General features: G+C 41.1%; 1 protein-coding gene across 1 annotated transcript in view; it reads left to right on the top strand.

The window, feature by feature from the left end:
- The first annotated feature begins 526 nt into the window (after positions 1-526).
- The window catches only part of TTC39A (tetratricopeptide repeat domain 39A), a 35691-nt gene continuing 8985 nt past the window's right edge, over positions 527-27232 (top strand). The window contains exons 1-12 of the mRNA XM_010156896.1: positions 527-627; positions 7981-8112; positions 8719-8795; positions 9341-9408; positions 12297-12361; positions 14771-14870; positions 15943-16008; positions 22423-22531; positions 23201-23268; positions 23399-23458; positions 24231-24392; positions 26127-26218. Of these exons, the coding sequence (XP_010155198.1) occupies positions 563-627; positions 7981-8112; positions 8719-8795; positions 9341-9408; positions 12297-12361; positions 14771-14870; positions 15943-16008; positions 22423-22531; positions 23201-23268; positions 23399-23458; positions 24231-24392; positions 26127-26218 (1064 nt within the window). The 5' untranslated portion in view covers positions 527-562. The remainder of the gene's footprint in view (positions 628-7980; positions 8113-8718; positions 8796-9340; positions 9409-12296; positions 12362-14770; positions 14871-15942; positions 16009-22422; positions 22532-23200; positions 23269-23398; positions 23459-24230; positions 24393-26126; positions 26219-27232) is intronic.

The following is a 27232-nucleotide window of genomic DNA, read 5'->3' on the forward strand; positions in this document are numbered from 1 at the left end:
ACAACGTGAGATTTTAACCCACCTTCAAGTGTGTAGTGGTCTACTGGTCAGGAACCGTGCTGAACAGGAGCTGAGCTAAGGCAGATGTTCTGTCAGCGGTCAATATAATAATTCCATGCAGTTTGGCAGTGTCTTGTCCTTAAAAGTGACAGAATGATCATAATGTCACTAGCCTGTAATCTCTGTCAGCCTCACACACAGTCAGATGTGTGTTGTCACCCAGTTCCTGATCCCTGAGCTCATCAAATTGCCACACTTCCACATGGCAGTTTACCTCATTTTCAGGAAGTACAAAACTTGAATTGCTTTCCACATGTCACAGAGTAAGAGCGTTAAAAAAAAATAAATAAAACCACAAGCATAATGGAAGACACTTTCATGTTTTTGCAATCACTAGAAATGGAGTAGCAGATTATACATGGGAATAAGGCTAGAATTGAAGATGAAGGGTTCAAATGTAGCAGTAATGCATCAGTAGAAGGAGAACAGATGTGCTGAGTTTATTCTCTCTTCCTCTGGCAGGTCACCTGGATCAGACCTCAACGTGGCGTTGCAAGAGTGTATGGCAGCTCTGGATTTATTTCTTAACAACAAGTTCTCGGATGCTTTGGCTTCTTTACAAGCAAAGTAAGTTGATTACTTTTACTAGGTTTCTTCTTTTTATTTTCTTCACCACCTCTCAGGAGAAGTGACTAGACAGCTAGTTCTCTGTCAAGAGTTGGTAAGACTGCATGGTTTTGGTTCAAAAGGGGTAAGTTAATGTGTTAAGTTTTGGGAAGACAGAATAAGTGCTTTACACTTGGGTGAGTCAGTAACAAGATTGATCAAAAGTAAATGTAAAAAGTACTGAATTGTTGTCCCAAGAAGAATGTGGGATTCTTGCCCCCGGAAGAACAAAAAACACCTTCTGTCACTTTTTCTTTTTTCTTCCTTTCCCATATTTTTCAGCATACTGTGAGAATTTGAGAATTTATAGGTCTGTGTCTAAATGAGTAACTGACCATGAATTGCCAGGTTTGGGACGTGTTACTTTTGGTTTGAGTTCTTTTTTATATTTGTTTTGTTCTGTTTTAAATAACCACTTGCAGAAACTTTCTCACAGCTTATTTTGCAATTCAGTGTTGTGGTCATGCACTCTGTTTGCTAAATACATTGCGGCCCAGGGTGTAGCGAGTGGCCCAGCTGCAAGCAGTGAGCTCATAAAGTTGTGTCTTAACAGTGTCTGTGATTTTTCTTACCCTGTCCTGAAGTTACCTGTGCTTGGCTCGTTGAAGTCTGTGGTTAATTCACATTTTTTTCCCCCAGTTTGCTCCATTTATTTTTGAGCCATCAGCAAATCACATTGTACCTTTCTTTCGGTCCTCTGGAATATGAAGCAAGTAAAATTCATAGGTCACGCAGCAGTGGTGTGTGTTTGATATGCAACAGTAATAACACTACTTACCTGCTTTGCTGAGGTATCAGCCTCGGTCTTTGGTGGCAGAATCTGTAGCTTAAGCATGTAAGTGCACTCTGTGGAGGACATTCCTGATAAATTGTAGGCTCAGATGTATTAATAATACTGGTTTCAGTCACAAAAGTGTTGTTTTGTGTTTATATATCATCAGAAGATATCATAAAAACAGTAGGAAGAATAACTGTGTTTTCATTAAATACTGACAGTAAAGCCCTTGTGCCCATCTGGAAATGCTTACTCAGTGCTTAGCATAAAACTGGGAGATGCTTTATTGGAGGGGGGTTTCCAAAACACTGGAAAAGCTAGTGAGGCTGTGGGGTTTATTTTTCTGTAAAACCACTTTTCTTCTATTGCATCTGGTTTTCATTAAGCTTTTGTTGGGCCCTGCAGAACATATTTAATGAGCTGATACTCTGGTTTTGTAGCTGACTGTATTCCACATCACAAAACCATTTTGAGATTGATTTTTCATGTTAGCCTGTTGTTATGAAGGGGCCCTTACTCCTGTTGCCCTTTGGCAGTGGGGGAAATACACAGTTACGATCTTTGCGAGTGTAATGCAGAAACAGGATGCTGAATTTCCCCACAGATGATATCCATTATGGACACGCTCCATCTCTTCAGGGAATGACAAGAGCTGTAGAGTGGGCACATATGGTAATACTGAGTATTTTCTTTAGGAGTCATCAGTTTCTCACTGTTGCCATTTAGCGTGCTGAGATTTGAAATTGGTTTTCACAGTCCATAAACATACTATCTTTGTTTAAAGAAATACTTTCCAGTTTTTACATGCTTGTAAAGAATTTCATATCATAGATTTTGCAGCTTTACCACTTATGTTGTAGGACATAGTCTGCTCTGCATTACATTATTGCAGATTCACTAAATTACTCACATTTGGCTTCCAAAATAAGTGTGTTTTCAACTGATTGGTACCATGTGTAACTGAGAGCAGATTTGGCAATGTATGAGAGTTAAAATGGGAAGATCTTTCCTAGCAGCTTAAAAATGAATATCTGAGGATGGTGCCTAGACTTGTGTTGAGGTAAAGCTCTTTTTTTCCTGTCAGGAAAGCAAATCCATCATAAAGAAGAGATCTCGTTTCATAAAAAAAATTCACCTGGCATTTATGCTTTGTGTTACATAACTTTTCTTGTTTCCTCAACTACATTTTTAGGTTTTAGAGTCAGTTTTCTATATTATCACTAACAACAATTTTACAGTGGTGGGCTCCAATTAGCTTGTGGTTTCTGCAGTAAGTTTAATTAAATGAATCTTTTATAAGCTGTGTTCTCACTAAGTTGAAGAACTCTTAAGAAATTCCTTAAATTCAGTCACCAAACACAGCAGTGGTTTTCATGTGTAACCTATTAACTGTGACAATGAGTAACACTGAAACTGCCTAGTCACTGGAGTGGGGAAAAAAATCTCATTTTCTTCCTCAAACTGAGATACATACAGTAATTTGATTAAAAGCTGACTAGATTTTAGTCCTCATGTAATTGCAAACAGATAAACATAAATTAGAGTTGAATCTGATGATATGTCCCTTTCCCTTCCCCAAGACAAATGTTTACTATTTTAATAATTATCCTGAAGGAAAGCATGAAATAGTCACCTGATAATTTGCTAGTGTCAGATCACTCAGGAGAATGGTAAAAGATAAAGATAAATTTATGACACAGAGTAATCTGGATCATTGGATGAGCTGCAACATATCTGTGTTGCTGCTGGCAGGATGGTAAGAACAATATGAGAAAGATTCATCCCAGCCAGGTTGCTTCATTCTGAAAATAGTCTGCACAAAGCACTTGGTCTTGTTTGGTGGAATGTTAATTCTAGAATGATCATGTTTGAAAGGTAAGTTCAGCCCTTCGATGCGGGAGTATTGCACGTAGGTGTGAAGAGATTGTGTTACTGCTCTGCTAGTTACTTGTGAAACTCTTACTGGAATAGTGAAGTTCTGTGGTACCTGTTTACTATCACTGCAATTTTTGCTGTAAACCCAGTTTACAGTATTACATGTTATCTTGTGCAGTCTGATCTTTAAAAGTTTGAAGAGGTTACTGGGGAGTGGAAGCCTTTTGTAATGGCTGTCAATCACGATGTGAAATGAAGTTGTTCAGGGGGGTGGAGGAACTTTCTCTGGGAACTGATCTAACAAAGGTGTGATTGTCAACCTGAAAGTGGTGGGAGTATAAGGGGAAGCACGTAGAGGTAGAGCGAAGCTCTAGACAGAGGCTGGATAAAGGTGGTGTACAGCTGCAGAAAGCTCGAGTTAGCTGTTTATTTTGAAGAATGCCAAGAACATGAAGAAAGCCATTATTTCTAGTTTTTTTTAATCTTTTTATACCTGGAGTTTGGAAGAACACAACTTTCATAGTCTTAAATAAACCCATTGCTGCCAAAACCTGACTTAGTTGTTGGTTTCACCTGCTAGCAGAAAGAACTTACTAGATTATGAATTTGGAGAATGGCCTAGATCAGAAAGGCACAGGGGTACTCTTGTTGAACCGAAGCTTTTTGGCTTAGACCGGGCTTAGACCATTCTGTCGGTTTGGGGTAACTGGGGAACGTTGCTGGTGGTTGATAAGAATGGTCTTTTCTAGTTGTAAACTCCATGCTAGTGGGGAGTTTTCATAGGAAACAGGTTTTTATTGGAAAATGTCGAGTCATCAGAACAGAGACTGTCTATGGAAGCCCATGCAGTATGTCTAGTGAGTGGTTTGGGGTTTGGGTAGAACTTCTGATCAAAGATGAGGAAGGACTTGAGGTGCTGTGTGACCACATTCTCTTGATGCAGTTGTGGTTTGGGCCTCTCTCACTCCTGGGTACACCTGGATGAATGGACTGTTGGCGGATCCATGGACGGTCTTTCTCATTCCATCCTGCTCGATTTATTTCACTTGTTACAATCATCTTGGTACTAAGTCAGGGCATGGACTTGAACCTGGGCTTTCTGTAACCCGGGAATGCATGTCCTGCCTGCTGGATTGCTGTCAAAGGATCCAGTAAAATATTTTGTGCGCTGTGGTTTTCACAAAAGATACTAGCCCCTGGGTTAATTAAGCTTTTGGATTTTCATACTTCTGCTGGAAGGGGGAGCTGCCACCATCCTCACTTAGGTACTTGCTTTCAGGCAGGAATAAGTGCTCTCCATCAGCTCTCAAGAAGGGGCAGTGGTACAAGATGATAATGATAGCCCCGTAGTTGGAGAACAGACACATGGCCTAACTCCGTAAGTGCCTGAAGATATTGCTTGCAATCCCCTTATTCAGCCACGTGATACCAACTACTGGGATAAGTCATTAATCAGAATATTGGTTGTATTTATGTTATAAAGGCTTGTAAAATCCAACCGTGTTCTGGGGAAAGTGCTGCTGAGGAATCAAAAGGAGAAGGAAAAATAAAGAGCTATCAGATTTCATTCTGTATCCATCCATATAAAATGCAGGCCTTAAAACTCCTGGCAATATGCCAGGATGTAACTGGCAACTTTAATTGTGTGGTTCGTATAAATAGCACGGGAAACTGTTAAATTTGGTTGCATTTCTACCCGCCTCCCAGTCCCTGAAAAAAGGAGAGTAAATTTTAGTGTTGATAAATATCAGTGGACTAATGATAAACATTAATTATCATCTTCTTTAAAATATTAAAAGCAAAGTAGATCATATCATTGATTAGGGCAGGACTGATGTAGTATCAGAAGCAAATTACTGGGGAGGGAAGTCCCTCTTTACCATGTATATGTGAAAAGTATAAATTTTCCTTTTAGTGCAGTGAATTTAACATGTATCTGCTTTGATTTTGAAAGCAGATTTCTAAAATTTTGGAAGGGGACTATTTTAGTACCTTCCCCATGCATTGGATCTGAACCTTTGGAAGGGTTTTTTTTTTAATAAATACGACATGAAGTGTTTTTCTCTGAGGCTGATGAGTAATCAAATGAACAGGAACACTTAATCAGGCTGCATTTTATAGTTATGTTCATTGTTTTTCTACCCTGCTTTGTTAGTCTATTGAAAGAATTGTGATGCAGGAGGCCAAGACAGAGCTGTCCTGTCTCCACTGGATTTTAAACTAATCCCTCCATTACCTGTCTGTTCTCCTTACACACGCTGGAGGTGAGGTGGACGTTAACATAGTCTGGGGTGTATAGTACTTACAGCAGTAGGTGATTTCCCAAAATGGCATTTATGGTAGATCAGTTTAGAGTTGGTTAGAGCAGGTTGTTAGGTAACCTGTGGACATGGTGAGGGCAACTGGGAATTAAAGGCAGCCCCAAAACATAGACTGCAGTGTGGTTTAAAGATGTACACTGCAGATTTCTGCCTGCTTTGTGCTGTGTGTATTGGAAAAGGTAGCTCTTCATTGTCATTAAGAAGGTTAGCAAATAAAGCTCCTGATACCTGTGTCATGCTGTCTGTGCCAGCACTAGGTATTATTTTAGTCCCTACATCTCAAAAACTATATATACGAAGGCAGGATTGTGTCATCACTTGAATTTTCCTCTGATGATTTTGTTGCATAATGTCAATGGGAGGGGATTACTTGTAGACAAGGTTATTGTTTGGCTCTGGAAAACACTAACTAAATGTAATGGACTCCTGAGGATACTTAGGAGTGGGTGTTTTACTCCATCAGGCAAAAGAATTCATGCATAATAATGTATGAATTGTTAGGAAACTTAAAGGGATCCAGGTCACCACAGTGAGTTATTAGATCATTGATTAATGTAGGATTGTCTTGTTAGCCTTAAAATTATCTTTCAATTCGATGCAGGTATAAAAACCTGTGGAGGCAAGTGTATTTCCAGGGGAGAAATCAAATGGATTGAGGTGTCTTTGAAGTTTGGGGTTTTTTTTCCCCTTAAAACAAAACCACTGAATCAGAGTGGTTGAGGTTCAGAGGGGCCTCTGGAGGTCACCTGCTCAAGCAGGACCACCTAGACATAGTTGCCCAGGACCATGTCCAGATGGCTTTTGAGTATCTCCAAGGATACAGGCTCTCGGGACAACCTGTGCCAATGCTCCGTCACCCTGATAGTGAAAAGGTGTTTCCTGATGTTTGTTTGTGCCCATTGCCTCTGGTCCTGCTGTTAGACACTCATGAGAAGAGCCTGCCTCCATCCTCTTTGCACCCTCCCTTGAGGTATTCATAGACATTGTAGAAATTCTCCAGGCGAACAGTCCCAGCTCATAGCAGAGATGTTCCAGTCCCTTCATCATCCTTAGCCCTCTTCATTAGACTTTGAGTGTGTCTGAGTACTGGGGAGCTGAGAGCTGGACCCGGCACTCCTGGTGTGGCCTCACCAGTGCTGGACAGAGGGGAAGGGTCACCTCCCTCGACCTGCTGGCAGCAATGCTCCTGATGCAGCCCAGGATGCCATTAGCCCTACTTGTGGCAAGGGCACGTTGCTGGCACACCACTGGCTCCTCGACAGAAAAAGAAACACACCTGAACTGCACATACTGAGAACAGGTACACTGAGAGTGGAGATCTCGTTGAAAGGATATCCTTGTTTGACTGCAAGTATTTTTAACTATTCCCTGCCACAGAGAACCATTCTAGAAATGTGAACAATTGAAATGGGAAATGTGGCTCTTTAGCAGTATTTGTCCAAGTTACGCTGTTTGTCAGGGGTGGATTAACAAGGTCTACCGAGAGTTTCTGCGGCAGGGATTCATGTGAGTTTGCCCTTCAGCGTAATTCCCAAGTCATCTTTATTGGACCTCTAGGCCTGGAGATACTTTGGTGCATCTGCAGAGGGTTATATGGTACATTGGCACTGGCTGAACGCTGTACGTGTGTGCAGTAAATACAAACCCTTCTTCCTGCCAGAGGAAAGATGCTGGCAGTGGCTGCAGGTAGGAGTTAATTGTTTTTCTTGCACTAATGCCAGAGTTTTTGGCTTTTTGCAAGAGGCATGACCTGAAATCCCACAGAAGAATACTGAAGTTGAACAAATTGTGGTGGAAGGCTGGCGGAAAGGGAGAGGAGGAGAAAGCTGTAATGTTTGGTGGAGACTGGAGCACTTCTGGGGGGAAAATCTGTTTGAAGAAGGTTCTAATGTGGCCAAGGTTATACGATTGTGTTACTTCTCTCCTTCAGTCTGTCCTGAGCAACTGTCCCAAAAATAGAAGAAGAATATCTGGATTTGTGTCGCGTGTTGTAGTATTCATTAGATACTCCATTAAACCCCCCCACGATTCCATGGTCCCTGGATGGACAGACGTGTGGTTCGTTCCTGTGCTTTGTTCTGTGTGTTAAATACCTACCCTTGGCTCACACTTGGAACATCTTAGCACAGTTATTGATCTGGAGCTGTAGACGTGATTTCCTGTACAAATCTCAGTGTATTAGTGCTTCTTGGTTATTTTGCATATCCTTTGTTGTTGATTTCTAGTTTGTTTATACTTAGTTCCTCTCAGACTGATGAGTTTCTGATACTGGGTTTGTATTTGTTTTTTGAAGTAGTAATATAATCAAATCAGCTGTGATTTGCGACTTGTGCTTTCTTGCAGAACTAAAGACAGTATGTATCACGCACTGACTTACGCCACCATTCTGGAAATGCAGGCTATGATGACATTTGATCCTCAGGACATACTGAATGCAGGAAACACAATGAAGGAAGCTCAAGCCACCTGTCAAAAGTAAGCGTGGAGCGATTCGGTCGACAGTGCCTTCATGGGAGGGTTTTGAAAGACATACAGGTTAAAAAAGGACACATAATTTCACAGAAAGCATAGAAAAACAGGGTTTAGAAGGGACCTCAGGAGGTCATCTAGTCCAGCCTCCTGCTCAAAGAAGCGTCAGTTTTGAGGTTAGACCACATAACTTAGGGTTTTCAGCAGCTTGGTCTTGAAAACTTCAGTTTACTGCAATGTCTGATTTTCCTTGTCAGTTAGATTTTTGTCCTGTCTGTAGCCCTGGTTCTGCAGTGACTGGAAGTTATTTACCAGATACTGCAGGATCTTCCCATTTGGTGATGGTTGTACTGTAGCTAGCTGTAGCACAGAGAGAATAAATCAAATCCCCTTCTTTCATCAAGACAGCGTTCCGCACATGAAGGGTAAAGTCCCAGAAGGACTCCATGAATTAAATTCTGTAATAATTCATGGATTATTCTGAAGTTTGTGTATGTGGTAAGATGAGAGAGGGTTGTGGAGAGCTAGGGCTGTACAGGTGGCCAGCTGAAAGACACTGTTCTCTGTTGTTGATGCTTCATGCTTAGATTGACCAAACTGACTTTTCTGCAGATTTAGGAAGAAATCTACAGTGGCTGATTCTATCAACAACCTTGTGCATAGACAAAGCCTTGAACACTTCACTGAAGGTAACATCTCTACATGCATAATGTCTTCCTCTTGGGGTTTTTCCTGCAATTTGAATTGTGTAGAATTGTTCACCCAACAATGTTTTTGCAGACTGTGAGCTCACTGACAAAGTTGCTGATTCAGCATTTGCCGGATCACTCTGTCAGGACCTTTAGGTCGGAAAAGACCTTTTAAGACCATCCGGTCCAACCATTTTGGCAACTGCTGTGTCACCAGATCCAAAATCACTTGTTTTGTTCATTGCTGACTCCACATTTCCAAAAATGGCTGGATAAAGAAATACCTAGAAAGAAGTATTGAAATTCCTAGAAAGGTTCTAGATCCAGGTATTCCTGGAAAGCACCAGAGAAATTTGTGCAACGTTTCTGGACCTGTGTGTCATTTCAGTTCGGAGTAGTCTAGAACTGAAACACTACAGCAAATTTGGAAAATATTTTTCTCAATTTGAGCTTTGAGATCTTACTCCTATATTAATGGGATATGCATTTTTTATTTACTTTTGGTCTAATTGTTTTGTTTTCTTCCCCTCTCCCTGTGACACTAGAGGAAATCCATGCAGAAATTTGCTATGCTGAATGTTTACTTCAGAGAGCAGCGCTCACGTTCCTCCAGGTATGGGTTCCTGCGTGGCTCTTTGGGGGGGGGAAAAGTACGCGCCGTACAGGTTTCTTTTCTTAAAATTAATGAAATGGTACAAGACCCTAGTTTGACCTAGTGGTGGAAAACTCGTTCATCTGGATTAAATCTGGATTTTATCTGGACTATCTGCTGATGAGATAGTAGAATGTTTTGTTATCCCTCATGATTATCTAAAATTGCTTATCGTGATACACGTAGCACTGTGTCCCCTATGAAGCCCTTCTCCAGTCCCTTTTGGATGTGTGAAATGTAACCACAGTAAGCACCAATTTTTGAAATACTGTGTGCTGGGATATCAGACCAAAAAACCCCAACCAGCCAGACAAAAAAATCCCCACTAGACAAAACCAAAAAAGTGATGAAGCTGTGCTGTGCTGCAGTGCAAGCAAGGTTTCTGTTTCAGTCAGGCTGGTGTTTGTTTTTCCAAGACTGCTTTCTCACTTTTTTGTTCTCAGACAGCTATTATGGTCTGCATAGCTGTTGGGCTGCACACATGCTTTTTGCTAAACTGTGCTGCCTGCCTTTAAAAGAAGGGGAGCTCTCCCGCTTCTTTGAATTTTATCTGTCTGTACTAATGAAGCTTGATTTGTTTGATGGATCCACATTAGCACTACTTACTTGGGCCCCAGCTTGCAATTTAAATTGTTAATCATAGTTGGAATAACTGATTTTTCTCCTTGATTTGGCTGTACTTGCTATGACAGTGGGCCACTTCATCGATGCAGAGGGGATAATAAAAGTCACATTCACAAAGGGCTTCTGCTTCTTGGCTCAAAGATGCTGATAGAGAATGAAATGCAGGTGGTGATTTTACAGCGTTTGGGAGTTGCCAGATGGGCTCTGATTTATGTTGCTTATAACAGTTTATGAACCATGTAACCTTTTCCAGCGATCCGCCATGCCCTTCTGCTAGAAACCATTGTTTCTTAGCAAAACCAGTAGTCAGAGTAGATTCCTCTGAAGGTTGATAGAATGCTGTTGGTGGTGACTTTCTGTGGAGATGCTGGATTTTTAAATGGCCGAAGTGTAGCTACCTGTTTCCATATGCCTGCTGCTTTAGGATGACTAGTCTCTAGCACTGGAGACAGTTTGAGTAATCTCTGAAGCTATGGAAGCAAGGCTTTTCAGAACATCTCCATTGTGCCTGTAAGAAAGGAGTGTTTCATGCAGTATCTCTTCGGTTTAAGCACTGTTTTTGCAGGTATCTGTTTTTAAAAATGTTTATAGATACGTGAGAGATTTAGGAGTAACAAAATAACTTCTTGTCCTCTTCGACATAAAGAATGCCTATTCATTTGCTTCCTCTTCTATTCTGTGTTTAATTTTTCATGAACACATGAACTGGTTTTAAAAATTGAACAATGGCACGTGGTTCCAACAGCTATTGAAGTGGCTTAGTTTTAATGCTTAATATAAATGACCAAATCCAGCTGAAAACACATAAAAAATTAGTCTCAGGATTTTTCAGGGACTGGACTATTCTCAGATTGGTTATCTTTGTTGTTGGTATCATGAGTATTCTGAATGTAAATATTTATTTAAAAATCATCTTCTTTCCTCTTTCCATTCAAAGGAAATGTAACTGAGCCTTTACATATGGTTAGGCATGCTATACTCCCTGCCCCCCTGTTGCCATTTAAAACCTGTCTTTTTCTACAGGACACATAACCACAGAAAAATCTGACCCTGTTTTTATTCTGTTTGCACGTGATTAGATTCAAGTCTCTGGGGATATATCACATTTATGGTACATAGTTTCTGTCCCCAATTATCCATCTTGATAATGGTGCTTAAGGGTGACTGTCAAGGACACAGGATAGTGGTGAGGTTGCAGGCTGCAGGAGTAAACCCCTGCCCTTCATTTCAGGCCATTAGGCTTCCTACACTAGTTCATAGAAAGTAAGTCTGAAAGTAGCTGGGCTGTAACTTTGATTGGATTGTTATCTTCCTGACTTACAGGAGGATGGAAAGCTCTTGGAGGCAGGTTCTGTCTCTTTCACGTATCGATGAGCCCAATTGGGCCCTGTTTCCTTAACAATAACCGTAAAACAACCAAATGTTCATCTAATCTATGCTATTTTCTCCACAATGCTTCATACAGCCTCTTAAAATACCATCACTGAAAAATCATCTGCTGAAACACATGTAGTTTTCCTATCCCAAAGTAATAGCAGATATCAGAACAAACCAGCATGACAGGTTGTATAGGATGAGTGAGAGAAGAAACTGCCCCCAGAAAGTTGCAAGACTAAAGAGGCTGTCTCTTTGGGGTGCAACTGTAAACTAAGGGTCCCCAAGATACACTTTGCTGTGAGTTTTCAGTTGGTTATAGCTTGTAAAGTAACATGTTACCATACTACTGTGGATCTCGTAGCTACTTGAATATTCAGACCAGAAGGAGCATATCCTGCATAACTCATCCTGCTTCCTTGTTAGGATGTGAAACTATTCTGTAGGCTCCTGAGGACAAGCAGGTTTTGGTGCTGAGCCAGGAAATGTTCAGATCTTAATTGTGCTGAAGGACAAGCGAGAGCGCTGTTTTTTGAGGGAGTCACAAACGCATGTACCTTAGGTGTCATTCATTAGCTTAGTCCCTGTGTTCATTAATGCAAATTCAGATGGACCAAAGGTCAGAGAGGTTAAACTAATCACAGAAGGCATCAAAATGAAGGGTGCATGTCTGAACACAATAAAAATATGTTAATATAAAAAGGAAATCCTAAATCCATGTGTTGTTTCTCAGAGACTTGTATTGTCTGTGTCATGATGGTTACGTTCAAGGCATGAGTTCATCTCAGAAAGACAGAAGCCTTTTTTAATGCTCATAAATTCATATTGCTCATGTGTTTCCTTTCTAACAGGATGAGAATATGGTTAGCTTCATAAAAGGAGGCATCAAAGTTCGAAACAGTTACCAAACATACAGGTAAGTTGGAGTGATGATGTGATTAAGCGTATTCTTTCAGTAAAAAGTGCTGCTGGTCAAATTGTCCAATTCATAAATTAATTACTGTTGTATTTATTTCAGCCTTTATTATGGGCTTCATGTCTATATCCTTCCTAAGCCCATACAAATTCCTCCTTTGCATAGCAAAGGACATTGATACTATGGTTGATTTGGATTGTAAAGACAGTGGACACTAACCCTGTTGACTCCCAAATTTTGCCGGCTTCAAGTACTCTACCCTTGAAATTATGTCCAGCAATAACTGTTCTAAACGATGTAGTGATCACTGTGTCTGCGTAGCACAATTTGGAGTTCTCGCAGTCATTAGGCATATTAAATGGCATTTCTGTTTAGTTCTAACTGTGGCTTTTTAGAACATTCAAAACCAGTAGCTGAAGCACAAGTGATTCCATAACGAGTGCATGAAACTAAAACGAAATTAAGAGGCAATAAACTGAAGAGCTTTCAATTGAAAGTATATATGGCTTCAAACAAAGATTAAGCAAATTTACAGGAAACAGGTTCATAGGAGCTAATTAGTGTAGTACAACAGATGCAGTCTCTCTGCATCATGAAGTGCCTGAACAGTCAATTCCTAGATGATGCTTGTCCAAGCATATGCCACCACCTGAGTGAAATATTTGGTTATCAGGACTTCTAATCTGGTTAGGTATGCCAGTTGTTCCTCTCTAAAAAGAAGGTGCATGCTATCGAAAATTATGAGCAAGGTTGCTTATCTGAACTCACAATACGCCCATTACTTTGTAAGCCAAAAAGATCTGCTTAAGTGGGTTTCTTTTCATCCGGGAAGTTATGGAGAGCTACTTCCAACATGTGCACAAGGCTTTGAAGTGCAGTTGTAAATTCTAAAGATTGCATCCAAATGTACACTATGGGAAGCGTATTCAGTTGTGCCTCAATAAAGGTCCACTCTAGTATAAGTAAGAACAGTCTTATAAATCTAGTAGCTCTTATAACACTCTTGCATATTACAAAAATGTGTGTTTTAACAAAGGGGAAGTTTGTATGTGAGACTGGCCGATACGATTTTTGTACTGTGGGAAGAAATAATTGTACTTTTGGTGAGAGCATGGTGCAACAGGTTACAGAGAAAACCATGGAATATGGAAATGAAACTTTACTTGCTTTGATCAGTGTTTTTTACAGCATAATTTCTGATATAAAAAGCCATCTTCCCTTTTTCCCTGCTGTCAGCAGTACTGCTTGGTAAGCTGCAACAACAGCAGTCCTGAAAAGACAGGAGGAGTAAGTCTTGCAAAGCTACAATTTTTAAAACTCTTTCAGGGAGGAAAGGTTACCATACACTGTAAAAAAGATGGAACGAAATAAAACAATAATACAGAATGAAACATTTGCTTATTGTCAGTGAATAAGGAGTATCAGGACACTTTCATGGCAGTACAGACTGATATGAATAATTTTAAAAAGTGAAAGCTAAATATGCATCATATTTTGTTTTATTTTAGAACTTTAAATTTGGACTCAGAACAGCCACAAAAAGTCACGTGTCTAGCAGACACAAACCAGTCCAGGTTCTCCAGGAGTGTACTGAAAGGGAGAGAGATGACGGTGTCCATGTTTGTGTGGGTTGAAGGTGACTCCAAACGTAGGTCCGTTGTAAGGACCGCAGTTACAATCAGTAGTCCTGTGTCTGCTGGCAATGTCCAGCCCGTAAAAACATGACAGCCTTGAATGCAAATATGGGGCTGCCATTCAAAGAGTGGTTTCCTTCTCCTAGTGATTAATGAAATAAACTGGAACAATAGTGTGAGAAACACAGAGCTGTACAAAGCTTGGAGGCAAAACAAGTTCAAATCCAGCTGGATTACGCAGGGAGATAAAGGCACACTACAAAGTTGAGATCTATGCAAGTCAGGAAAACAAGTGAAAAATTATTTCCTACATACCTCCCCATTTAAAAATATTTCATACAATTGTCTTTTCCTAGATATAAACCAAAATGTTATTTTAAATGAATGTGCACCAAAAGGAAATACCTGATCCAGGGATTAATGAAAATCAAATCAAATTTGCTAATCTAAATTTAACTCTCCTGCGCTGCCCCATCATCTCATTTTGCAGTAGTAGAAGTTGGTGTCGCTCCCAACAGCCATTCTTGAAACACTTTCAGGTAAATATGTGGTTGCAAATTGACTATGTCAGTTTGACAGGAATTCATCTCCAGGACTGCAGATTTTTTAATTGATAGTAATGTGACAGACATGATTTGTTGATAAATCCAACAGAATGTTGAAGGTCGTGTTCATCTGGGTGAGAGGACAAATTGACTTTTTTTGAACTACTGTGTAGTTCAAGGTAAACGGGTTTTATTGGCTGACAGTGTAACAAAACTTGGTGCATTTTCAGGGAGCTGGACAGCCTCATACAGTCTCCGCATTATGTCAAAGGAGAGAACCATCTTCATTTTGAGGGAGGTGTAAAACTTGGAGTTGGAGCATTTAATCTGGTATGTACCAACAGTTGTTCTCTTGCGCTGAAGTCCTACAACCTGCTAAAAATAGTCTGAACTACCCGAGAAGTTCCAGTGACATGAGTGTTACTAACCCTACGGTTAAAATGAGGTATGTGTGCTGGCACTTGCAGCATCCCAGTCTCTGGTCTAAGAATGCTGGATAGTAATACACTTCCCGAATGAAGAGACTGCTACCCGCAACATGAGTAGTACCGCTCAGCGTGCGCGGACCAGACCCGCTGGCGCATTCTCACGGGGAGACTGTTCACTGAGAAATTACCTCACCTGACGTGGGCGAAGGGCACGTGCCTGCGCCCGGCTTCAGTAAGGGTGTTCGTTAGCCAAGTGCCCAGTGCTGGGGGGCATTGGGAGGGGAAGCTGTTACAGTCTCCTGAGAGGGGATCAGGAGCAGCCTTGCACAGAAGCAGCAGTTTCCTGTGCTTGTTGACTTCCATTTACTGGTTTAAACGGCACTTGGGAAGCAACCAGGGACGTGGCTGTGAGCAGGGTGGTTGGTGGGGCAGGGGGTGTGAATGGGGCCTTGGGTGCTGTTCAGGCCACTGCTGGCTGTTGTTGCTTGTGGTGTGGGCAGAAAGCGGGTGGACAAATGGTGGGGGGCAGTTCCTGGTACGGCAGTGATGGTGAGGGGTGACATGGTGGTTCAGGGGATGGGCTGCAGAACATGCCTGGTGCTTCCCCTTGCTTGCATTACTGTGTGTGAGTCTGGCACGTGCCCAGACGTTAGATTTACTGCACAAAGAACAACTGTGTGCTGCGTGGTATGCACCCAGTGTTTCTGAAACATCCAAGAAATACTGGAGTTCCTAAGGATGTGCTGTGTAAACGTGTATCTGTGCAGGGAACCCTGGAGACACAGAGTCCCTGATTTAAACAGGTATTTCTGTTTAAGTCATACGTAAGCTGTAGCAGGGGTACACATTTATCCAGGAAACCTTCAGACATGTTTTTAGTATTTTAATGGTTATTTCTTGTTTCGAAAACTTGCAGGAGACAGCTGAGAGGCAGCAGGGGTGTTAGTGCCTAACTCTTGCATTTCTTTCTGTAGACGTTGTCCATGTTTCCCGCACGGATTCTGAGATTACTGGAGTTTGTTGGGTTTTCTGGAAACAAGGTAAATATGAACTAAGTAGTATTAGTATATTCCCCTCACTCTGTAATTAAAAAATGGAGACAAGAGTTTTTCTTTTCTTCTTCACGTTAGCTGTAACCCTCTGAAACACTCCAGTTGGTATCGCATCCGCACTCTTGGCACTGATGCTTTCATGTAGTTCGGTTTTCCGTTATGTTTTTGACTGAACTATTACAGTTCAAAGAGTGTGATCTCATTGTTCAGTGATGATAGTTGTGAAACGTGATAAAGACAATGGCTAATACAATGACGTTGACGTAGGTTTTTTTTAGTTACCGGTCTTTGAGGTATGCTTGTGCTTAGAAATCCATAGACAAAAGTGTATTCTTAGCCTTTAATATATTAACTTACTCAGTAGTTGCTGTCATGGTATCTGAATGTCCCTGGCAGGTTCCTGCATGATATCCAGCTGAGAAATAAAATTCAATTTCATTTCTGATTTTCTTTTCTCCATGTCTTTAATAGCAACTGATAACTTGAGTGTGGCACCTAAATTCTCTTTACCTAAAAGAGTAAGTGCTTTTTCGCCTAGAGTAACCAGTCTGACCTGTGTTGTTTGTGCATGTGGTTTTAAGGGCAGAAGTTCAGTAATGAAGCACCAGTAAACTCGCATGAACCTGAGTTATTCTGCAGGGCAGATGCACGAAAAGTGCTGTTAGTTCTTTTTTGTGGATTTGTTGTTTCAAAACAGGGTACTAAATTGATGGGAATATCTTGGCCTTGATACCTTGTACCTGCCCTTGTCTCTCATTCTGCCAGCAGAACCTGAGATTCACTCAAAGTTGGGTTCCTGAATTAAGAAAATATGGTCTGTTTAACCTAAACCACTAGTCATGTGTATTTCATAAATGCTGGGTAAGGTAAATGTTTGATGTCCTGCAAACACAACAAAAGCTGTATAAACAAGTTAAAACTTAACTCTTTTATGATGCTTTCTATTTACAAAACAAGTTTCAAGGAGAAGAGTGTTTCCTTAATCAGAGCTGCAACTTTACGTGACAGGTGGGTGAGTGTCATCACCGTTTTACTAGTTTACAGGAAAGATCTTAGATCTGAAAGTAAAATCTCTTGTTTAAAAGCAAGGAGCTTTTGGCACAGCGTGTATTACAACTTGGAAACTTCCAGGAGCTGTTTCACAAGTAGTAGAGGCAAAAATCAAATAGTTCTACTACCTGTTATGAAAACAAAGAACATGCAAAGCGCAGTATTCTCCTAGAAATGTAAGGACAATTCTAGTACCAGCAGAGTTCTGAGAAAACTTTGCTGAACACTCATCTTATTACTGCAGATGAAAATTGTCCCCCTAATTGAATTTCTGTTGTTTTCTTTTGGCCCTGGGATTTCTTGTATGGCTGTGAGTGGGCTGATATTTGTGTTGATGAGTCAGCTCCCGTTCCAGTTTTTTAATAACTCGCTGAAGCATGACCTAGATTACCATAAATTGAAGCAAAACCCTGCTGTCTGCACACCATAAAAGAGGAGTGTTTTAAACGTGTTGATTAAAGTTCATTGATGGTCATTTATCCTAACATCCTAAAAAAGTTTTTCTTCATTTGGCATTTGTGAGTCAGATGCCTAAAGGCAAAGTCAAAATGGCAATTGCGTTTGCCATCCCTTCCAGGGTGGTTTTCCAAAGCTTCCAAGAAGAAGCTGGCCCCTGCAGTACAGAGGAGAGTCTTGAAGGTGAAAGGAACAGTGATAGAGGAGGAGAGGCAGAGTTTGTGTGTCATGCACTGCACCCTGTCCAGGAGAAAGGAATTTTAAATATGTCTGTGTTTGATCTTGCAGTCTTTTCCCTTAAGTGCTCATGGTGAGCATCAGACTGTGCAGATGGTGAGAGCGCGCCATGGTTAGTGCCGTGAGCTGTTTGCAGTTTACCTGAGTGCGCTGCAGTGCACCAGAGGACAGCTTGCTTTGGTGTGGGTCACGTGTTCATTAAAACTGGCTATGAAACGGCACTGCGATATCTTCCGCAATAGTCATCTGCCCTGAAGCCGGCAGATCTGCCCCTAGGGACTCTGCCTGTCTTTCAGACACGTCATGTCTGATAGCAAACGGGGACATGCCCAGAGCTCCATTACTTCCTAAGCCATTTGTGGGCACTGTGGACAACATCATCAAGTTAAGAGCAGTCTGGACTCTCAAAACAGTAGGTGGGATAAGATCAAGAAAGTATAAAAGCAGCCTGAGGCCACGCTTGTTCCCTTCTGCTCCAAGATGTGCCAGTTGTGCCATTCTCACTGTTCAAGCTCCTTTCCCCTGTATCGTTAGTCAAAATACTGGCTTATTTGTGTTTAATGGCATAGGCCCTGCATTTGGATATTGAGGTTCAATGCCGTTTTGCCCAGTTTCGTCAGAAATTCTCTGTGGGCAGAGAGAGAGGTACATATGGCACGCCGTCAGGTATGCTGTGCGGGGGAGGCATGCCTGCCTCACTCCCTAGGCAGCAGGTGGAGTATGTGTCCCATCCGCACTTTATTGATAACTATTTGTGGTGTGAGATCAGAAGTCCTTGCACTCACTCTCCCATTGAAGCATTGAAGCCTTTGTACTGACCCCTCTGCCAGGTTTCAGGCTCATATTTACTCATATTTTATAGACAATTACAAATACTGTGCTGCTAAATTGTAGAAAGGTTTGACATGAGCTCACCACGTGTTAACTGCCATTTGTCAGAGGGCCAGCTGGCAGCATGATTTCAGGGGAAGGCAGGAAAACTTTGTTAGAACCAATTTCTTTCAGATTATACTTTTTAATGTGGGCGGACATTTTTCCCACAGCAATTGAGCTGGAGAATATTTTTGATGTCTCAATGGTAATAAATTGAATTCCAGTTTCCCACTAAGCATCTTTTTGATTTGCATTTTGGTCTCTTCTGTAAATTTTAAATGAAGGTTAAATCTAAAATTATTTCATAGGATACATTCAAAGGCCCCATCTACCAGTTTAATTAGTCTGTTCTTCATGAAAGCTGTTAGTATTACCCATCCTCCTTGTTAAGCCTGCAGTAATATGATCAGGTCAAGGGCCGTGAGCAATGACCTTGCTTCGCTGTCATTGTCAAGATCCCTAATTAAAAGAGAACGATTTAAAATAATTCAAGAGCTTTCACTTTGGGAAAGTAGATTATTTTAGTCAGTGACAGCTAAAATAAATAAAAACCAGTCTCAGGGTTGTCTGATAATGGTTTTGAGTGTTGTCCTTGTTCATCCTGCATTCACTGTGGGAATCTCTGCTGCTTGTGAGGGGATTGCTGAATGACAGAGCATTGGAGGGCCTGGAACAAGGATCAGAACAATGAGATACTGATGTATTTTAATGTAGTGACAGTCCTGGGAATTCAGAGATGGGATGTTATGAGCAACTTGCACAGAAAGGTGAGGGTTATTGTATAGCACATTTGGCTCTAAGAATCATCCTTGCTCCCTGCTCTGCATTATACCTTACACCCTTCAGAATAACTTCGGTTTGGTGTGAAAACAAAAACCAAAGGTGTTGATGTCATTTCGTTATTTTGGAGGAATTGCGAGCGCTTGTTGCCCTGACATCTGTTTTATGTCGTAGCGATATGTCCTGTAATAGACTTTGTTCGGAAGCTCAGTCCTGGGGTTCGGGGATTGCTCATGTCACCTGTGGCCGAAGTGTAGTAGATATTTATGAATTATTTCTGGTTAGAAGGTGTGCCCTAACAATTGAATACAATACACTCACTGGCAGCAGTGAGTGTAGTTTGTTTGCTTCTTGGGCTGAAGTGGAAGCTGCTTGTCATTTAGGGATGCTCAGTTTGCTCCCCAGTGAGGATTACACGGGTGTAGTATTGCCCAGCTCCTGACACCTCACTTAGCTGATGCGGTTTGCGGCTGATCTCGGAAGGCTCCCTGAGGAGAAAGAGTAGGTGCTTCAAGAGGTGATTCATGTCTGACCTCGGCTTCTGTGCTGAATCCTTCCTTGGAGGAGTACCTCTGTCCCTGGCAGCCACGGAGGGAGCCCAGGGAAGCTGTCTGAACAGGGTATGTACAGCGTGGCTCCTGGTGACACCCTTCATCATCCCACGTTCCTGGGGATCTCATCTCACCGTAACACAAGCAGTTTGCAAGAGGTTTTTTGAGGAGAAGCAGCTTTGTTGCAGCCTTTTCTAAAAGCAAGTGTTGTAATACTAGTGACAACTACTTCTAGATTTCTTCAGGCTGTGTCTACTGATGATATTGTTACTTTAATGTAGAAAGTTTGGGGTATTCAGGTGGCAGAGTGAAAGATAAGCATTCTTGATCACCTGTACTGGACAAAATAGGAGTATGGATGTACCAGAGAGTGAACTAACTTGCTTGGTGAGATTCCTGTACCTGTATAACCACTCGGTTTAGGACTTTAGTCTCAAGTATGCCACATTTGCAGCCCTATCCTAAAAAAAAGTTCTTAACCCAGTTATTCACTGTTCCTGCTTTCCAGGATGCAGTCCCATACAGGGTGCGTGTGGGTTGCATTCCTTGTTTCATACAGATGATAAATTTGTGTTTGGCGGTGTTAAAATAGATTTTTGGGGACTAAAATACATAAGTTAGATCTACTTGACAAATAATGAAATTGTTCTGTATGACTAATCAAATTTTTCTCTATCATTCTTAATGCTTTTCTCTAATGTGATCGGTACCCATTTTATACGCATTTTTATATTGTATTATGTGGCAGATGTCAAACATTGTAAGGCCTAGTACTGATGTCAGTAAAGACTCAGTGAAAAAGGCTCCATAAAAATAAAGGCTCAGCAGAAGCCTGAAGAATTTTCACTTTTGGAAAATGTACTTTGGAAATCTACTTTGGAATTTTTTTCTGCCAAAATTCATTCCACAGAATGTTTTGTCTTACTTGTACCTTGCAGTGCTACAGTGCTATGTTTTGGGTTTTTTTGGTTTTTTTTTTAATTCAAATATTTGTGGTTTTCATCTGGGCAGTTGAAAGAAGCTGAATATATCACACTTTTTTAGTTACCTGTATCAATCAAACATTTGCTCTCAGCAGAAAATGAAGTTGGCTTTATTTGCTTGAGTGCTTCATTTCTATTAAGTTATTGATTTTTCAATAATGACTTTACTGTCTTTTAATGTCTTCTGACACGCAAGTCGGTATTTTCATTGTTTTGTCCAGGCTGGATGTCACACTAATTGACCTGCAAATATCTGTGTTAATGGTACCTTTCCCTATAACAGTAATTAATGTAAGAAATTAAGATTATTTTTTCTAAACCCACAAAATAACTTATCTATGTGAAAACGGTTAAGCAAAAAAGTAGATGTATGATGACAACTAGAATATGGTTACAGGCTTCAGGGTTCACACAGTAAGTGGTGAAGGTGAGGTAACGTTAACGCCCTTCTATCGGCAAGGGCACACAAAAAAAGGAAAATCTGTGTTGAGACCATGCTCTGAGTGCTGTCTCTGATACCTTCCGCGGTGGCTCCGATAGACATCCCTCAGGGTCCCTATTTATAGCGTAGCTGGTTTGAAAGGATGTCCTTATAGTCACATACATCATGTTCGGTAGCTTTCCATCGCAGTCGTAGTGTAACTTGTAAGCAGAATTTTCCTCGGCACGCAGTGGATGTCTTGCTCTGCTTACCCGCTGGCAGGCAGGTCTCATGTTTAAGGTTTGCATATTTATATTCTTGTTGTTGATATCATGGAACCCGTCCAGAATGGTCTGATAAATGCTGTGTCCTTAGGGGTTTGAGTCCTTAGAGTTGGTTATCCGTCATGCTCTCACTGAATAAGAGTACAGCGTTATACCCAATTGCTTTAGTTCTTCCCAAAGGGTACAGAAATATTCTTCTTTTCATCCTATTTTTCCATGTGTGGTAGTGGGCCAGCGTCATTGCAAAGCTCTTTTTGTTCTTAACATTCTTAAAATATTAAGAACATTTTGCCCTATTATCCTTTTGCCCTATTATCCTTTGCTTTGCTAGTTGCAGAGGTTTTTTTTCCTTGATATCTTTAAATATCTTGCTTATGTAGTGAGTCACAACAAACATGGATACACTGCACAGTGGTGATAGTGTTTGCCTTGCCTTTCAAAATGCCGGGTTTTGTTTCTGGAATGCTGTTTAGCAGCACTTGGGTGATGGTGATAAGTGATCTCACATTCTCTTATGTTAACCACGTAATAAATCCTAAGTTGCTGCTCTGTCATCAGCTGTTTTCCAGGCTAAGCCGTAACTCCATGAAAAACTGTTAGATAACTTTGTATGTATGTTTTTATCTTTGATTGCTCTGTAAGCAGTGTTTGTCAGTGCATTTTAGGAGTCTGGTGAGTGAGCAGTCTGTAGATGACACTGCGGAAGTTAACAAACACAGCTTTGGTTCTTTCCCAATGCGTTCTCCTCCTCACCTCTGTTTGCACAGGAGCATGGTCTGCTGCAGCTTCAAGAAGGAGCATCATCATACAGCTTTAGGTCGGTGCTGTGTACCATGCTGTTGCTTTGCTATCATACTTTCATGACCTTTGTGTTAGGTAAGATTGTTTATAATAACTCTCGGATTTGATTAGTTTTTGTGGGACACAGAGGGGAAAAAATTGAATCCATCACCTATTTGTTGCTGAATTGTTTGCTCATGATCAGATTAAATAGAACTCATCTGTGGGTGATTTTACAATGGTTGATCATAGCTGAAGAGTGTCTTAATCTGCAGGGTGGAGGGTTGTTTAGCACAGAAGAAGGGAGAAGATGAGGATAGCCGTGGAAATTGTGAGAACTAAACCTTTCTTCAGTAGTCAGGTGCATTATTTGGGAGGTTAAAACAATGGCTGTAAGTGATGACTTCCTGAATACATTGTTCATGTTTGTACGTCATCCCGGACTTTTCTGGGAGGTGATAGCTTCCTGCCAAGATACACTTCCCTGTGAGCTCCTGCTAAAGCATTCTACAAAATGTGTTGGGCTGCACATAAGTGAGTTTTCAAGTCAGTAAGCCCAGTGTTGTTCAGGCTTTCCTGCATGCTGGCTTAGTGCAACACCAACCTGTATTTATGCCTTACTTATCAGAGAGGAACTTATACAATTGGCCAGACAAGGATGGCTAATCAATACTTCACATTCCTGATCTTTTATTATTATTATTATTTATTATTATTATTTAATTTTATTACTACTTTTATCACTTGCATTTTTATACATTCTAGGGACAGGAAAAGGAAATGTTGAGGAGGCAGAAAGACTACTTAAGCCTTACTTGGCTCGCTATCCAAAGGTAAAATGAATCGTAATTTAGTTTGGTATCATCATTTAATGTTTTCTTGCCAAATAACAAAGATGTAGACCGTATGGCCAGCTTGAAAACTGTTATAGAATACTTGTATTTTTATTATTATTTATTACAGGGAGCCATATTCCTGTTTTTTGCAGGCAGGATAGAAACACTAAAGGGCAATATTGATGCGGTAAGTAATCCTTTTGCTCTTGGGAAAGTGAGTCTCAGAAGCTGTAGCAAAAACTCCTCCAGGAACAATGTTTCCTTTTTGGCTAATGTTTCCTGTGGCTTTGGCCTATATGTAATTTGTAGTTTATGAATTACAAATAGGAATTTTGAAAACTATTTTGCCTAGCTTGTTTGACCAGCTCATTTTGCTGCCCTTCTCAATTTCTGGTGATAATCTAGTCCTCCAGTATTAATGACACAGTTTTCTCATTGTCTTTCCTATCCTGAAGCCAGTTGTGCCTTTAATAACATCCAGTGCTAATCCTTTGCCTTCAGTCTGAGTGGAGAGTCACGTAAGACTTGAAAGAATTAGGGAGGTGAGGAATGCACGTCCAAAATACTGAGACAGAGTATCAGCTGGTCTGCAGTGTGGTAACTCCCTTGCAATCTTTTGAGCTGCAACAATAAATGTCAGCTGAGCATCTGTCTGCTGACTTCAGTGTCCTAATTTCCCTAGACACAAACATTCATTTTGCCTGTGCTTAGGTTTTAATATAACTTCTGAGAGTGGGGAGCTCTGTGGTAGGGGTAGACTTTCTAATGCCAGGATGATGGTGGAGCCCAAAGATCTGTGTTGTGTGAGGCCAACAGATGTGATTTTGGGGAATACTGTTAGTAATTTGGAGGTTGCAGGAGCCATGCCAGCAGATCATAGAGCCCTAGTGTCTGTTACAGCAGTGGTGTATGTGCATTTACACACGATTAAGGCAGTGATTGGAAATACCTGTGTTCAGGCAGTTAATAGGTATGAAGAATGTTGTGAGGCTCAGCAGTACTGGAAGCAGTTTCATCACATGTGTTACTGGGAACTCATGTGGTGCTTCACCTACAAGCGCCAGTGGAAGATGGCTTTCTTCTATGCAGACCTGCTAAGCAAAGAAAACACGTGGTCGAAGGTAAGTTGAGTGGAACGGGAGGGCAGAAGGCCCTGTAGTGTCTGTTAACTTTGTCAGATTGACCGTGTGGCTTTGAAGATGAAGATTGTAAAACACCACCTGCTCTGCTGTGGCTCTTCTAGAGTAACAAGAATTGCAAACATTCAGATCTGAACGGATTGTGGGCAAACAGGAATCTTGGGCCTGACCTGTAGGTGAAGAACAGCTTGTTAAGGATGTTCTGCTGTGTATTGACTGGTCGTGTCAGCAACGCGTTGCAATTAGTGGCACAGGTTGCCATTTCTTTCATTACATTATGGAAACAAGCGCTTTTGGTGCTGAGTGAGGCTAGTCATGACGGTGCCTCCAGGATAATAAATGTAATTACAAGAGGCGCCTTGCCCTGTGCACCTGCAAGGGAGAAGCTCTTCCATCCAGAACCCTGGCAGCCTTTTTTCCCCCCGAGCCCCAGGGAAATCTGTCAGAAGGCATTAAGTCTGGCGGGGGGTGTGTGGTTCATTAGGGGTTTATGGGCTTGCTTCTTCTTAATGTGATCAGAGTGTGTGTGTGGGGGGTGTGTCTCTGTTTTTTCTACCTGCACATTGTATGTATTGGCCAAGTGTAACCAAAACCAACAGAAGGGCCAAGCAGCCAGGTGAGAGCTACTCTGGATGCTGCCAGATGGGTGAAAGCTGCTGCCTGGAGTCCCTGTGCCCAGGGGATTCCAGCAATGCCGTCCGCCACCTGGATTTATCTGGATAGCTCCCACAGAACTCCCACAGCCAGGCCTGGGTGCACCAGCTGCCCAAAAGCTTTTGTGTCCTGGAATGCTGTAGGATTAACATTAATGTGTGTCCTTTTAAACAGCTTGTACAGCTTCATATGATATTGCAGGGGCCTTAGAGAAGCACGGAAGATGCTTCCTATTAATACATAATCTACAGTGCAGTGTGACAGTAGCAAAGTACTGGCTACATGAGCGAAATGAAAGATGGTCCGGTATATCTGCTGTTAGATTCCAGTGCAAATAAATATGAAATGAAAGATGGTCCGGTATATCCACTGTTAGATTCCAGTGCAAATAAATAATCACAGCTTAAAATATTCCAGAAAAAATCCTGAAATTTACAGATACCATAGACTCCTTAAGCAGTACTCAAGAGCTCATCGACTATTACTCTCTACTGTTGTGAGAGTTGTAATGTCAGCATCTGCTTTGCTTTCCTTGGAATGTATGGTTGCTCAGAAATCCCTGTGAAATCAGTACTTTTCATAGCCTGAAATCATTAAACCCTTCAAAACCTGTTTCATGTTCTCTAGAACCTAATACTTGAGACATGCTATCAAGTTGAGATTGGACACATAGACTATATAGTAAGTTTGGGTTTTTTTCCTCAGAGTATGACCTTTTCATAGGTTTCCTAGCAGGTATTCCTGAGAGTAGTAACATTCACTTTACACAAACATTACTTACGTTCTTGGAATGTGGACACAGACTATAAGCTGATACAATGTAAACAGACATGTTCTTGGAATGTGGACAATAAGCTGATACAATGTAAACAGACATACATGAAAAAATATACTCCACTTTCTAAAACACTTAACCTCCTGCGTAAAATTTTGCAAGACTACATATATTTGTGGGCAAAAGCAGCAACTTCTTCCTCTTCGTTGCTGTTTTGTGCTTTGTGTCAATAACGGTGATGCTGTAAATTCATTTTTCTGTACAGATATTCTTGATTGCATTTGCAGGCTACTTACATTTACATGAAAGCTGCTTATCTCAGTATGTTTGGACCAGATGACTGCAGTCCTTTTGGAGACAGCGAAGTTGAATTATTTAGGTAGGATTTGCTAACTCCCAGTTACAGCAGTTTCCTGTCTTCACGTCACAGTGCTGGGGGAAGAGAGGCAAAATTATTCTTTGTGCAGGTCAGAAGATCTGCGCAAACAGCATCAGATTGGTAAGAAATTGCAGAATGAAACATCATCCCCTTAGACTAAAGTGGACCCTGAGTTCAGGCAGCAGATTTCTACTGGCATGGAAATACTTCAGAGACAGGATATTAGGTCTGTCAGCCATACAGTGGCTGGCACCGTTGTTGCATGTAATATTCACAGTCTTTTTCAGTTGTTCCCTTTAATCAAAAGGGTGTGTAAGATCTGAAAGCCTTCAGTGAATTAGTCTACATGATGTGTGCCTCTTCAGTGGAGACATCAATACAACTCGATTCTTGGGTTTTAAATCTGAGCGGAATATGAAATAGTAATATGTGCAAGTGAATATATCTATTATTAATACAGTGACTTAACCTGATTGCAGTGTTTAAGCTCAAAAAATGCCTAAACCTTTCTGGGCCAAAGAAAATTGATTACTTTGTTTTTTACAATTTTTTCTATCAAATTTAAGTATCACTTTCTTATGTGCTTACAACATATTGGTACTTCTCAGGCTTTCCACATCTTCTATACCATTGCAAGCAGATTTCACTGGGTTGGGGGTCCATTATAAAGTGATGCAGTTTGGTCTTTGGGAGAATGGGAGGAACACAGAAAAAACTAGTTTGCCTCTTTCTTTGTCTGTGAAGAGAGATGGGCCCTTCATAAGTTAGGTGCATCATCTAATTTATTCTTTGGGTGGGGAAGAGTCCCTCTTCCTCCTGCTTGATTCAAGAGGAAGCCTAGAGATAAACGTGCCCTGTGCGAAGACAGGTTTTGTGAATAGGTATTGCCCAGCTTCCTCAGAGGTAGCAATAGCTCAGTGTGTAAGAGTATTTCTGAGTTGTCTTTGGTTTGATTTTTTTTTTTTTAATTTAATTTTAATGGCTTTTTTTCCCAAGGTTCACGGAGGAAAGATT

Source organism: Eurypyga helias, unplaced genomic scaffold, assembly GCF_000690775.1.
Source record: "Eurypyga helias isolate BGI_N326 unplaced genomic scaffold, ASM69077v1 scaffold10090, whole genome shotgun sequence".
NCBI classification, from domain to species: Eukaryota; Metazoa; Chordata; class Aves; order Eurypygiformes; family Eurypygidae; genus Eurypyga; species Eurypyga helias.